This window comes from Pygocentrus nattereri, chromosome 22 (genome assembly GCF_015220715.1).
Source record: "Pygocentrus nattereri isolate fPygNat1 chromosome 22, fPygNat1.pri, whole genome shotgun sequence".
NCBI lineage: Eukaryota > Metazoa > Chordata > Actinopteri > Characiformes > Serrasalmidae > Pygocentrus > Pygocentrus nattereri.
Genome location: NC_051232.1, coordinates 6,671,882 through 6,686,474, shown reverse-complemented (window position 1 = coordinate 6,686,474; position 14,593 = coordinate 6,671,882). Strand labels below are relative to the sequence as shown.

Genomic DNA, 14,593 nt, shown 5'->3' with positions numbered 1-14,593 from the left:
AACTTTATTTAAATTTAAACTTTATGTGGTAAACTTTTTACACAGAACATCGTATTAATTACAGATAATCCAATGCAGCACCAATCAACATACTTTATACTGGTAATTATTATATAATCATTTGTTTAATGCAAATGCTTTGCTTTATTTTAAACACCCTGAAGTTTCAGCACCAGATCATCAGTTGCTGCTGATGGGAGTTGGTGTAGGCCAATCAGGTCAGGTTATTAATAATAACAATAATAATAAGCCTTTGAAACAAAGTATTCTGTTCCTCATGGAATCATAGTTCACCTTTTGTTGATTGTTGATTCTGCTCAGCGTTTGGGAAAAATTATAATTCATTAGAATGATTATCACAACTGTCAAGTTTAGCTGTGTTTATTTTGATCTGCAGTCTACAAAACTACAAACGGCGCTGAAATGACAACCATATTTTACCACCAGAAGCTTTATTTAAAATGCAAAGCAGTACAATTTAGCAACAAAGTTAAAAATCAAGTGTTTTTCTTACATTGAGATCATGATGATAATTCCCTAAAGACCAGAATGAGTAAAAGATTTCAGACCAGATATTCACCAGTATTGTTATTACCTCTCAAACAATATACGTCCATGAGAGTAAGTCAGACTAAATCATCCACAAAAACATCTAAACAAGGATTATTTTTACTGAAATGTCATAAACCTGATGAATCAAAGAACAAACATCATTGAAAAAAACACAAACGGTTGAAATTGTCACATTAAGATGTTTTAGCTATCGGGCAGGAAAGGGAAGACAATAACAGTAGCAAAAGCTTCTGGACACAAGTGTCTCACTATGAAGCTACTTCAGGTCCTGCTCCTTATCCTCCTGCTCCCAGGTCGTGATCAGCTCCTCTCCAACTCCTCACTCCACACCCTGCTGCTCTTCAGCCCTGGACAGCAGGGAGACCAGCTCTACTTCTCTTTCTGGACAGCAGCTGTTGTCGCCTCCTGCTGACCTGTAGACACCAATGCACCACAGTGATGACCAGAATACTCTCAATACTATTAATGATTTACATTCTCTGGCCCCTGGTGACCCCTGGACCCTCCCATGGTAGTAATAGAGATGGTGAGCTGCTCCAGAAGACCTGTGGAAATACATTTAAAAATATAATTCATTCTTTACCATGTTAGTTTTGGTGATTTGGAGACCTCTGTGGTGGAAATGTGTAACTGCAGGCCAAACGTGGAATAACACTTCGTGACCTGGCTTGTGTTTTGGACTCATCTCTGAGCAGATAACTAACTGATGATGTGAGTGCGTTGAAAGAGAATTCAAAAAGAACTCAGTCAAAACTCAGTGAAGGCCATGTCTTCTGTAGATTTGAGTGAATTATCTACTATAATAACAACAATAATGTGGACTTAAACCCAGAACCAGGCCTCTTTTATTAACTTGTGCATGTGATGTTAATAGGCATGGTCAGGAAAACTCGACTGGACATCTCTGACTTTTAAATGATTATTTCAATATTTAAGCAGCACAACACTGATTCAGCACTGCTCTTACTCTTGATGCAGCTTTAATTTTTCAGAACACAGAGCTCTGGATGCTCCTAAAGTTCCTAAAAGTTTTAGTTTTTAGTTTCAATCATTCTTTTCTCCAGATGTTCTCCAAACCTCCTTTTGAGGCACTGAATTACCTGAACAGATCACTCCAGCAGAAGATAAGGACCAGGGAACATCATAAAATGCACATTCCTTCAGTCCAGATTCAGATCCACTGCAGAAAATCTGGACATTATCTTCGTATGTGGCCATCTCCAAATATTGACTTGTAACTGCAACTGCAGAGCCACAGTCCAGCTGTCGGCACACAACAGCAGCATCTTTCATTGACCATGCATTTCCTTCCACTGTCCTCCACTTCTTGTCATAAAGCATCACGGTTCCAGCACAGCGGCTGCTCCCGTCCACCAGTTTCACATCTTAGAGAGAGGATAAAATGTCAGAGATGAAGAGCTATAACTGTGTGTTTAAGCAAAATGTTAAAATTGGACTCTTTCACATATTCTGCATAATTCCTACATTGACAGGTGAGTCCCACAGCTTTGCCACGTGTGCAGTTCTGCTCCTCTCTGTCTGAGGTGCTACAGTTAAGGAGACGGTTCTCTGTTCCATTACACTGGAAGTCTTTGGTTCCAAATGGGTGTTTCCCTTCTCCAAAGAGCGCCCCCTGTAGAGTCAGTGGAGTACCACAGCCCAGCTCCCTACAGACTACCTCTGCATCCTGCTGGTCAAAGCCAGTCTCACATACTGAGGTCCAGGACTGATGGGTCTTCACCTCCAATCTCCCAGAGCAGAGTCCATCTCCATCCACAAGCCTCACAGAGTCTGTGAACATGCAGGTCAGTGAGAAGTAAAGATCAAAAATAAAACTGTTTTCTTTAATGAAATGTCATGTTGAAGCTCAGTATGATATCATACAGATACATAAGTCCACATTTGTGCATGTTGAGCCTTTCAGCTGTATAAGAAACAATGTGACACCTCATAATGTTCATAATCATTATGGGATATAAAAAAAGCTGCCAATCTGCTGCCAATTTCATCTTCACCTGACAGTTTTTGTGGAGAGACATGAATTGTTTTCGGGCAGGAGGTTTTCACAGCTCTCCTTTCATCTCTCATTACTCACTAGCAGCTCAATGCAGAGTCACAGCATTTCACTCACAGAGAGCCAACGGTGTCCTAATGATAACAATTCCAGGGACTGGATATTTTAGTGCACTCATTAGTGTAGTAGGTGAAGTACAGAAGTGTGTGGCTTGGGACGTGGCGTTAAATCAGCCAGTGACACATAAGCAACCCCTCGAATGGCTGACACAGCTTTGCTGCGCTGTTTGGTTAACATCTGAAAATTGGAGGTACACTATAGTTCCAAAAGTCTTCACTCACCCATCCAAATCATTGAATTCATGTGTTCCAATCACTTCCATGGCCACATGTGTATAAAACCAAGCACGTATGCATGCAGACTGCTTCTACAAACATTCGTGGGGTTGTTTTTCAGGAGTTGGGCTCGGCCCCTTAGTTCCAGTGAAAGGAACTCTTAAAGCTTCAGCACCAAGAGATTTTGGACAATTTCACGCTCCTAACTTTGTGGGAACAGTTTGGGGACGGCCCCTTCCTGCTCCAACATGACAAAGCAAGGTTCATAAAAACAAGGAGTTTGGTGTGGAAGATCTTGACTGGCCTGCAACCCAATAGAACACCTTTGGGATGAATTAGAGTGGAGACTGTGAGCCTGGCCTTCTCGTCCAACATCCGTGTCTGACCTAATGTCACTAATGTGCTTCTGGAAGAAAATTCCCATAAACACACTCTTGTGGAAAGCCTTCCCAGAAGAGTTGAAGCTGTTATAGCTGCAAAGGGTGAGCCGACATCATATTAAACGCTATGGATTAAGAATGGGATGTCACTCAAGTTCATATGCGTGTGAAGACAGACGACCGAATTACTTTTGGAAATAGAGTATAGTACTACATTAAATACTACGCAAAAAATAGCACATATCCCATTAGAAGTGCACTCATTAGTGTCGTAGGTGAAGTACAGAAGTCTGTGGTTTGGGACGCCACATTAGATCAGCCTGCAAGTTGTGATCAGCAGCTCCAATGGCTGAAACAGCTTCAATGTGCTGCTTAGTAAACATCTCCAAACGAAGGTTTGAGTTAACTATTGTTATTGATGGATTAGGGATCATTTATTGCAGTAAATTAATGCATTTACTGAGGGAAGCCAACATCAGCTTCATATTCGCCACGGTGTTATATGAGATCCTAAAATTTGAAGAAACAGATGAAATGAAATATGTTTAGTCTCAGTTGATAGTCAGTTTTTCCTGTCTGTGTCTTTTAGTCAAAGATAATTTTCTACAGAGCCTTGCTAGAAAATCACTCCAACATCTATCATTGGCTGCATTACCTGAACAGATCACTTCAAGTTGGTATCCTCTATCATAGGTATTCCAGCATTCCCTCAGTGCTGATTCAGATCCTGTACATTTAACCCCAATATTGCGTCTGCTCATATCCATTGCAGATCTTTTATTTAAAGCAAAAGCAACAGAGCCACAGTCCAGCTGTCTGCAAACCACAGCAGCCGCTCTCATGGGCCATCCAAATGATCTTGTTTTCCTCCACTCTCCACTATTAAACATCTCAAGATCTCCAGCACAGCGGCTGCTCCCACCCACCATTCTCACATCAGCAGGTTCTGCCACGTTCCTTCTTATTCATTATCTTGTGTAATTCTTACCTGAACAGGTGAGGCCCACAGCTTTGCCAAGTGCACAGGTGTGTTCCTCTCTTTCTGAGGTGCTACACTTAAGGAGGTGGTCCTCTGTGCCTCTACACTGAAACTCTTTGGTCCCAAATGGGTGTTTCCCTTCCCCAAATAGCGCCCCCTGTAGAGTCAGTGGAGACCCACAGCCAAGCTCCCTACAGACTACCTCTGCATCCTGCTGGTCAAAGCCAGTCTCACATACTGAGGTCCAGGACTGATGGGGCTTCACCTCCACTCTCCCAGAACAGAGTCCAGCTCCGTCTACAAGCCTGACAGAGTCTGAAATAACACAGGACAATGCAGAGTGGGAGTGAAAGAATGTGGAGGAAATGAAAACATAATTTTAAAGATTTTAACTTCATTTTTATCATATTTCATCATTTTGAACAGGTCTTTTCTTTTTTAAAGATGGTCTAAAACCCATTTCACACAGCTCAGGATTTGTCTGACAGCACTGAAAGAAACACTAAAGCCCTGACAGTGATGGACCTACTTCTCATTTAATTTTTAAATTAATAAAAAAACTTACAAGTTACAGAATTCTAGTCACAGGCATAGTCTTATTTTAGCCACACTCCTGTGTTTTAGAGCAGAACTGCATCTCTGTCCATCATGTGGTGAGCAGTTAGATCCCATCAAATGTATTTTTGGCAATTACATAATTTTTTTGCGTTAATTAAAAAAATATGATTTTATTTGTGTTTGCTAGTCATGTGCTGGCTACCATTTTTGAGTTGTGTTTTCAAAATGAACTAAAATTCAGTCCAAGTCAGTTAAAAGTCAGAAATGTGTTTTCAACTCTGACTTTCAACTCATTTACCAAAATGATCCATATACACCAACCCCTATATTGATTGTATAGACAAGTATTCTATTTGCAGCAATTTGATTACCTTAATAAAAGAGTTACTGGACCAAACTAAACAGTTATTCGTATTGTGAAATTTCCTTAAAGACTTGGATACACTAGAAACCTATAACTAGAGACAAGATACACTAGAGTCTCACAGTCTAATTTGCTAAAAGAATGAGGCACAAATACAAGTGATCTTTTAACACAGTGAAGATTAATTTTGTACAATTTCTGTAGAAGATTTCTCGTTAAATGAACCTTCCACACTAAAACAAGCTCAGTAAATACGGACCTTATAAGCAGAAAAACAAACGGAAGAGATTTACCTCGCCAACAATTTCCCAGAGCACTGCTACACAAACTCATTTGCACCACAAGTGATATCACAATGCACATATCTCACACAGACACTCATAAAAGTACACAGACTCACATGGTTACAGCCAAATGTTCAGCAATAACAGCACAAATAATGGATTTAAAGTGGCAAACCATTTAAGGTAGCACTAACTTTAAGGTGGCAGTGCATTTAAGGTAGCAGTGAAATTAAGGTATCAGAAACTAAGTGGCAGTAGATTTAAGGTAGTTCAAGAATTACCTGAACAGATTACTTCAGCACGGTACCAGTCATGTTGATTATAATAGCTCCTGCATTCCCTCAGCGCCGACTCAGATCCTTCACACTCAATCTGAACACTCCATGGACTTGGTCCACTAGAACTCCTCCGTGAAGCTACAACAGCAGAGCCACAGTCCAACTGTCTGCACACCACAGCAGCCTCTTTTATGGACCACTGAACTGCTGTCACACTTCTCCACTCTCCAGTATGAAACACCTTCACTGTCCCAGCACAGCGACTGCTCCCACCCACCAGTTTCACATCATCAGGCTCTGGCCAGAGGGGAGGAAAACATCCAAAATCAGACAAATTCATTAAAACATTAAAAAAAATACTGATACAGTATGTTTTATTATTCCTACCTGAACAGGTGAGTCCCACAGCTTTGCCAAGTGCACAGGTGTGTTCCTCTCTTTCTGAGGTGCTACAGGTGAGGAGACGGTTCTCTGTGCCTTTACACTGGAAGTCTTTGGTCCCAAATGGGTGTTTCCCTTCTCCAAAGAGCGCCCCCTGTAAAGTCAGTGGAGTACCACAGCCCAGCTCCCTACAGACTACCTCTGCATCCTGCTGGTCAAAGCCAGTCTCACATACTGAGGTCCAGGACTGATGGGACTTCACCTCCAGTCTCCCAGAGCAGAGTCCAGCCCCATCCACGAGCCTCACAGAGTCTGAGAACATGCAGGTCAGTATGGAATGAGAAGTAAAGGTTAAAATATACAGAAATGTCACAATTTGTTGTTTCAGATAGAAAATGTTTTTTTTCCTTCCAAAACTCTCACCTGAGCAAATGGCATCTGTACTATGGATGATGTTATTGATGCGATCCAGTGGATCCTGATCACGTTGTTTGCACTGTGAAAAAGCTGACTCTTTGCCTTCACATGTGATAGAAAGAAAAGTATCGTTTATATCTTCTTTTCTAACATTCTCTCTAAAAGTAACATTGACTGCATTCCCACAGTTCAGCTCTCTGCACACCACCATTGCATTTCTGTAGTCAAACAGCACACTGTCCACTATACTCCAATTTCCCTCATAAAGGACCTGTGGCATCCCAGAGCAATGGCCATCGCCGTCCACCAGTCTGACCCCAGCCATCTCTAACCAGAGAAGATCAAACAGAGAACAGAGAAAGTGTTCAGTCACAGAGTTCTGATATGTACTGTGTCAATATCAACTTACGGGAATTTCATGTGAATAAACGCAGGATTTTTAGTTTCTTCCCATTGTACCAAAAGCCTGGCTGAGACATGCTAGAGGGTTGCAAACATGTTCATTTCACAACTGTATGAGCAGCTATCTTTGATGGAACCCTCTGAGAAGAGATCTGGGGAGGACCTGTGTCCTCGACCTCCCTCTCCTCAATTGAATTTAAAGCTACACTTCTCAGTCCTTTTCTCAAAACCAAGCTTCTTTTCTGCATCTGCATCTGCATCTGACGACTGTGGCAAACACCACTAGAGGCATCTAGGCACTGGACAGGGCCTTCTTTCCAGGGGTGACCTCAAAAGCAGAGTCAGCCCCTGGGATCCAGATTAATCTTTTGGCACCCACTTTTTTCAGAGCACAGCGATACGGCTACAGTTACGAAAGAAGTGGTGATAGAAGTTTGCAAATCGCAGCAAATGCTGCTGATACTTGGCAAGAACAAACTCACGAGAGCAGAAGCTTGGAGAAGTCCAGCACAGCAGGTTGAGATGTGCTGTGTACCTGCTACCCGAGCTCAGCTGATTTCACCAGCATTAAATGGTTCAGATGTAAACACAATCATTCAGAGTGGTTTGCTAGGATAGTTTTGACCTAAAACATATTTTTGAAATCCATTCATGGTGGAAGGATAAATGTAATGTAGAAACTCAGAAGACACATGTGGGTTCACTGGTAGTTTTGCATAGTGAATAAAATGATTATATTTATTATTATATATGTGTTGTAACCTGGCAACCCTGGTTTTCATCACTGTAAAAGAATACAATTTGCTTAACTTTCCCCAGACAGCAAGCATGTATTGGTCTGCTGTCTTGATAAGCACGACTGTTTGCCACTGCTGGGCAACCCTTGGACCACCCAGATTGCCTCCATACAAGCTCTACCTAGTTTTTAATCTCTTAAATGCACGTAGATTATATTCTAAAATAAAAGGCTAAGACAAATATTACAAACAACAGATCAATGACTAGGCCTGATATAAATGATCAGATAGAAAATGTTGCTGATGCTGTGCTAAATTTAAATTATTTACTAAACCAATTTAGTATAACTAAAGAAGGAAGTACAACTAAAGAATCAAGGTAGGAAAACACTGGACTGTGAGTAGAAAATGAGTGATAAGTGGAATTTTCTATATTACTCTGCTTAACCACCGGTGGGCCGCCCGGAAAATGCTGAGCAAAACGCCAGTGGAACGTTTGCTTTGCCATCAGCAAGCCAATTGTAACAGTTCTTGCAATTTTAATATTGTTATTGCTAGAACCTTAGACGAGGGTGTGGGATAACGTGGATTTATTCGAAGTCTACAGACCAGTGTAAGAGAGAAAAACGCTCGCACCAAGGGTGCTTCAGCAAAAGGGGGGTTTATTGGTTAAATATCAAACTACCTTTGGACTACATTCAATGACAGACAAGAGAAAATAAAACAAAAACACGACAAAAAGAAGAATAAAAGTTACAAGGACCAAATAGCTCACATAAAGTGATTCACAGTTAACTGGTATGAGGCAGTATGGTTCTTGGTAAACCACTCAAAACTTGGATTAACCTCTAAGTATGGCTGGATGTACCTATTAAAAGTTCTCTTGTTAAATAAATTGGCGTCAGGGCCCTGACTGCAAATTGATGGAACCAGCTTACATGGGAGTCGGGGCTGACTTCCAGAGGGGCCATCTCTGTTCTGCCTTAATTGAAGGCTTGAGCCCCCCCCCCCACTCAGGGGTCAGGCTCAGTTGAGACCAGGTCCAGGTGCAATAAACCCAGGATTGAGAACCTAGAGGAATCCACTACTAGTAGATGCTTCCAGTGAATGCTACAGCAAATGCTACAACAAAAAACTTCTGACAAAGGCACAGGTCAAAAGCCTTATACTAAAATAGGCAGAGCACTGTTCAGCCAAACCACAGTTAAAATCCCACGAGTGTTTATCGGTCTAAAAACAAGGTAACACAGAAACAAACTTCCAAAGTCCAAACTTAAGCTTCATCCGACTCAACTCACTTCTGTACTTAAGTTGTGATTCTCAGGTTATCCTCAACAGTGTTAATCACACCCAAGATGCTTCCATTAATGAGGAGATGCTGCGAGATTAACTTCTACTTGCAGGGCATTAAATTTAACAGGCGCCCAAAGAGCACTTTTAGCTGTAATATGCTGAATCGGACAGCGGAGGGCGCCAAATATATATATATTTTTTTTTTACAAATACTTCTATTTGCAGTGCACTGATTCAAACACCAGATAGCAACTTCAAATAATACTGAGAGTCACAGACCCCAGCCTCCGTGGTGCTCTGCCACAACGAATTAAACTCAAATACACACCGTAGTCTGAGCCCAGAGCTCACAAAGGAACTATTGCACTCAGTGCAGTTCAGGTTGTGGGTGGATCCCACCTCGCATACAAGTTGTATCCAGTAACAGATACTTCAACAAACCTGATTTTTTTCACGGTAGATTTAAAACTTATTTCCATCTAGAGTTACACTCTGACCTTTTCAGCTGAGTTTCACAAACAGTTATTACTAAAGTTATGATAGAGATACTGAGCTAAGCAGTATCTGAGCTTGCCTATTTCAATGGACAGGAATCTCGCTGTCAGGACTAAATGCAAGTTTACAGTGCTCCCTTATCACTAAAGTGACCGCCTCCAGGAAGATAGCGACCATAAACTCAAAGACAACAGGAGGTTTCAAAAGGGGAGTCAGATCGCTGGAGTCTCGCAGCCGATCAAGTCCACAATTTAGAGTGTAGTGGGCAGTAACAGAATCTCGTGCGGCCGGACTTTACTAAAGCCTTCTTAAGGAGCATGTAATACACTAATGCATGCAACAATAAGGCACGTAGCGGCACAATCGACTGTACGGTACCTTTTTAAACAAACACTGGGCACACAGAAGTGCCAACAGTAGTGTGAAATCTTGGCAAATAAGAAGCTTGTTCAGACTAGTAAACCAGAGATAACACAACACACAGAGTTTCAATGAAGTAGTTTCACAAAATTACTAAAAAGTGGGGAAGTTACAGTCACTCAAAGCTAGTGTTAAAGAAATGACTGCCACCAAGACACAATAGCTCACGTCCAAATCAGAAAATTTAGCTGAGGTAACCTAGTTTCCCAGAGTCAGAGGAGAAAGCTAATGCTAGGCTGTGAGAACAAAGGGGCCTTGGCTATGCTAACAGCAGGCGAAGCTAACAAGGGGCCTTTGGTTAAGCTGAACTGGGCTTCAGTTGTACTAGCAGCAGGCACAGCTAACAAGGGGCCTTCGGTTAAGCTAACAACAGTATTAGATATAAACAAGCAGCCGCTAACTCTATGCTAACATTGCGTTACTATCGCGGAAACAATGTGAACTATTGTGCTAGTCACAATAGTGAATACACACCAGGAGCTGCTTGCCCAAGGCTAATGCTACGTAGCTAACACAAGCTCCTCGCTGGAGAATTTGAATGCAGAGCAAGGAGGAATTAACTTGGCTTGCTTACAATGGTCTGTAAAAAATAAGAAAATCACTGGGGCCATGTTCGGGCGCCAATAAATTAACGGGTTTTGCGATTTTAATATTATTATTGCTAGAACCTTAGATGAGGGTGTGGGGTAACCTGGATTTATTCTAAGTCTACAGCCCAGGGTAAGAGAGAGAAACACGTTGGTTTGTCTCCTCGCTGGTCGTGGATGTTGCCTCTCCATGCAGGCACGCGCCTTTCCGTCAGTGACTGGGCGGAGGCATCTCATGGCCCTCAGAGGGTGGAGCTTGGGGCAGCCTTCCAATGGTTAATCTGCTCACAGGCTCTGGGTTTGATGCCGGGTCTCCGTGGCGTCCAAACTGCTCCCGCTCCGGGGGCGAGGTTCCGATTGCAATCAGGGTTCTGAGGCTGGTGACACTAATTTAGCTAACTACCGCTCTTTAGCAGACAAGAAACATCCACCTTTTTTCTCTGAGGGTGGTTTAAACATAAGGTGTGTAGACGAACAGACAAGTTACAAAAACAACAAAGGTTTCAGATCTGATCTTGTACTGTTCAAATAATTCTGATCTGTGTTTTTGACCAAGGTCGGCACAAACTTAGAAATTGAGCTCTCTTCTGGTTGAGAACGCAGAACTCCAACTAACTAAACACAGACATTCAGTAGCCTAAATTCAGTCATATTACACATGGAATACAAACACTCCCACCTGAACGGTCAGTAAGTGTGTGTGTGAGGGAGCTACAACAGTTAGAACTTCTACTGTGAGTTCTAGCACTGCTGCCTGAGTGCACCTCCGCATACCTGCAGTGGAGCAGACGACCATCAGTATTACAGCAGTTAGCAGGGCTGCTGGACGCTGGAGCTCCATCATCTACAGTCCAGCGTCTCTGTACGTCTGTATGAGGTGAGAGTGTCTGCTGGACTGCACCCCTTTTATTTGTGGTTTTGGATTCACTTTATCTGCTGTAAAGTTAAACCTGTGGCCTTAGAAAGTACACAGTCAGGGGGGTGGGGTGGGCTGGGATCGGGGGGGTATTGGAAACTGGGAGATAACAAGGCCCAATACTATTTCAGATTTTTACTCCTGACCCTTGTATTCGAGTGTTACCTTGCCCCTTGGAACTGAGTTACAGGGGGTAATGATTGAAATCTTCATCTATGTAATGGGACATCCCTCAAAAAGTGCTCTGTAGGCGATTCTGCCAGTCTGCGGTGATGACAGAGGAGGGGAAAGTTAATCAACCTTACTGTTGACTTTACCCAGTAAACAAAGATGGTCCGTGGACATCCACAGAATGTGTGTAAATATGGTCAGTCTGTTGGGTCATGTTTGGAAAACCAATGAACTTCCAAAATCCATTCTAAAAAAAGTTCAGTGGTGATTCATTAATAACATCAATAGACGATTCACTTTTAATATGATGGTCATGGTAATAACAGTACCATGATCATTGCTGCTGGCCTACTATTGCTCCCACTAATAATAATATGATGATGAAGTAGAACCAATGAAAAGAAAGCTGTATTCAGGGTAAAGCTTAGCGAACTTGCTGAGAATTTAGGGAATCTTTTTTTTTTTTAAACATAGAGGGGGGTGTCACAATTATTCATCACCGACCCCCGATTCTTCAGTCATATGAAGCTGAAGTCACCAGCTTCTTTTACTTTTATGTTACTGACACTGAGATGAACTGAATAGATTTACTGAACTATTTGACAACGTTTAACTAAACAAAGGAAGGAAAAATCAGTAAATTGAGCTGTGAGTGGAAAATGAGGTCTGATAAGTGGAACTTTGTCTAATACTCTGCTTAACCGCCAGCGGACCACCTGGAAAACACTGAGCAAAATACCAGCTGATTTGCCATCAGTGGGCCGACAGCGGACCACTATCCTCTTGCTATCAGGGGTGATTGCGAGGGCAGAATAGATCCAATTATAAAGAGAACGAGTAAAAACTGTTAAAGGGACTTTGTTAGGAACAAACAGTGACGTTCAACTCAGTCATGAAGCCAAGAGTCTCAGTCCCAGTGACGTCACGTGCACATGCACTCTCTGCCGCCCAACAGCACGATGACTTTTGGCGGCTGCTGTTTAATCCATATTTCATCCATATCTCGGTTAGAGAGTTACGTTTAATGTACCTTCCTGATGAAAAAGATCACAGAACCCATCAAAAGTGTCTGCTGGTTCCTGGTGGTTGCTAATATTCTGATGTCACGGTGTAAAGGATTCTGATCGTTTAATCAGGTGTTCTGGGACCGACTTCACACACATTTGATCATTTCCTAATGGCCTCTAATGGCAACCATCAAGCCAATTTAGCAAAACCATCAGGTTTTACTCCTAATAGCCCTGCAAACACAGTTACGTTGTGGCAACATGCTGTTTTGGTGCCCGCGATGTCGTCTGCAATGTAATTCGAAACGTCGTTGTTGTGATGATGTTGACGAGACGGCAAAAGTAATCTGTACTCTGTTGACAACCTCCTAGAATCCATAATAAGTTCAATCTCAATCAGTATCAACATTTTTGATAATATTACAAATGTTGATAAATCGTTGTCAGCATGGATTTCATGAGTTTCCACGGTAGCTGTTTTGTTTTTTCTGTGAATGAACCCGACATTCATGTCTGAACGTCGTGGTTTTATTTAGAAAGTTTCTATATTTAATTACCTTATTATCGATATGGCAACGCTAATATACATCCAGTGTAGCTCTTGTTGCCCAGCAGCACGTGGTTCGCTGACAAAAAATACTGGCGGGGCAGACCAGCACTGACGGCATCGATAAGCTGGTGGTGCATGTCAGGCTGAGAGTGCATGGCTGCAGCCAGACCCTTCTTCTTAATAATCCTGCTGCTAGAATGGGTACAGAGGCTCCAGCTGCAGAAATGCCTCAAGAGATCAGTTGTCCACAGGCCACAATGTCTGAAGTGGACAGGTGTTTGAGGACTGGCTGAAAGGTGCTAGAAACTCCCAGGTCTACCAGGACATAGTTGGGTTACCTCTGTCTCGACTGATGTCTCACTAGCCTGATTTTGTCCAGTTACTCTGTATACATGCTCATATAACCGAAACCATCCAAACCAGTAAACTACAGTTTGTGTATTTCCCTGTTATCATTCAGAACGGGAGATGTAGCACAATACGAGTTAAGAAATGCTAATGAACACAGAAAGCAGTATTTGGGTCAATTCCGTTTGATCTGGACTGAATTTAAAGTACTACAAAAGCACGACACTTGATGTTTTCCGCTATGAACTATGACTTTTTTGTATGTGCCCATATGTATAACTATATAATTCTGAATGAGATTGATAGTACATTTGGTTATTAAGCTGTAAATCAAGTGTCATTTTCAGGTTGTTTGACTGTTACGCTCTGATTTACCAGTTGCGGGTTTAGATCGTTCAGACCCCAAGATGAAACCGATGAACAGCAAAACGGTTGCGTCTGTGTACTTTACGCTCAGATTTGACTGTGAACAACATTGATGAATAATTGTGTTATAGACGTTTGAATGGCCCTTGATACTTTGCTGTAGTTTGTTTTAGTCCATTTATATTACAAAAAGGAATGGATCTCATGCCTCGACCATGCAAAAGCACTGATCTAGCCCGTGTCAGAGTTAGGAATGTGTTTTGTTGACAACTTATTGACCTGCCCACATTGTCGCTTTCTCTTAGGAGCTGTTAGAAAGAGTCAGACAGGTGTTCTAGACTGTGAGACAGACTCTTATGCTGTCCGCTGGTTCAACTTGGCATCTGATCACGGATCTGGTGCGCAGAAATATCAGGCCAAGGCTGAAAGAGGGCCAAGGGCCCAGCTTGTTGAAATGTAATGTAAGTATATAAGCCTGATTCACTAAATACGTTTTTTTACTTGCCTACACCTTGTTTTAGTAGAATTCCCTGGCATGTGAGCAGTGCTTTATGTGTTTGACTTTGTTTGTTAAACAATTATTGAAACAACTTTATTTGAAGAATAAAATGGTGTGTGTGTGCGTGTGTGTGTATTTACATATATGTGCACACACACACCCTGACTGGCCACTTCATTAAGCATAACCACCTCTATGTATCCACACTCATTGTCCATGTTATCAGCTCCACTTACCGA

General features: G+C 42.0%; 1 protein-coding gene across 1 annotated transcript; it reads right to left on the bottom strand.

The window, feature by feature from the left end:
* Positions 1–433: 433 nt before the first annotated feature.
* Positions 434–11,375, bottom strand: LOC108411399 (scavenger receptor cysteine-rich type 1 protein M130-like). Its single transcript, XM_017682949.2, has 8 exons — positions 11,272–11,375; positions 6,570–6,890; positions 6,153–6,458; positions 5,769–6,062; positions 4,291–4,596; positions 2,059–2,364; positions 1,674–1,958; positions 434–986 (listed from the first exon to the last, which is right to left on the bottom strand). The coding sequence occupies exons 1-8, from the start codon at positions 11,339–11,341 to the stop codon at positions 943–945; spliced, it is 1,932 nt and encodes a 643-aa protein (XP_017538438.2). The 5' UTR covers positions 11,342–11,375; the 3' UTR covers positions 434–942.
* Positions 11,376–14,593: the final 3,218 nt, after the last annotated feature.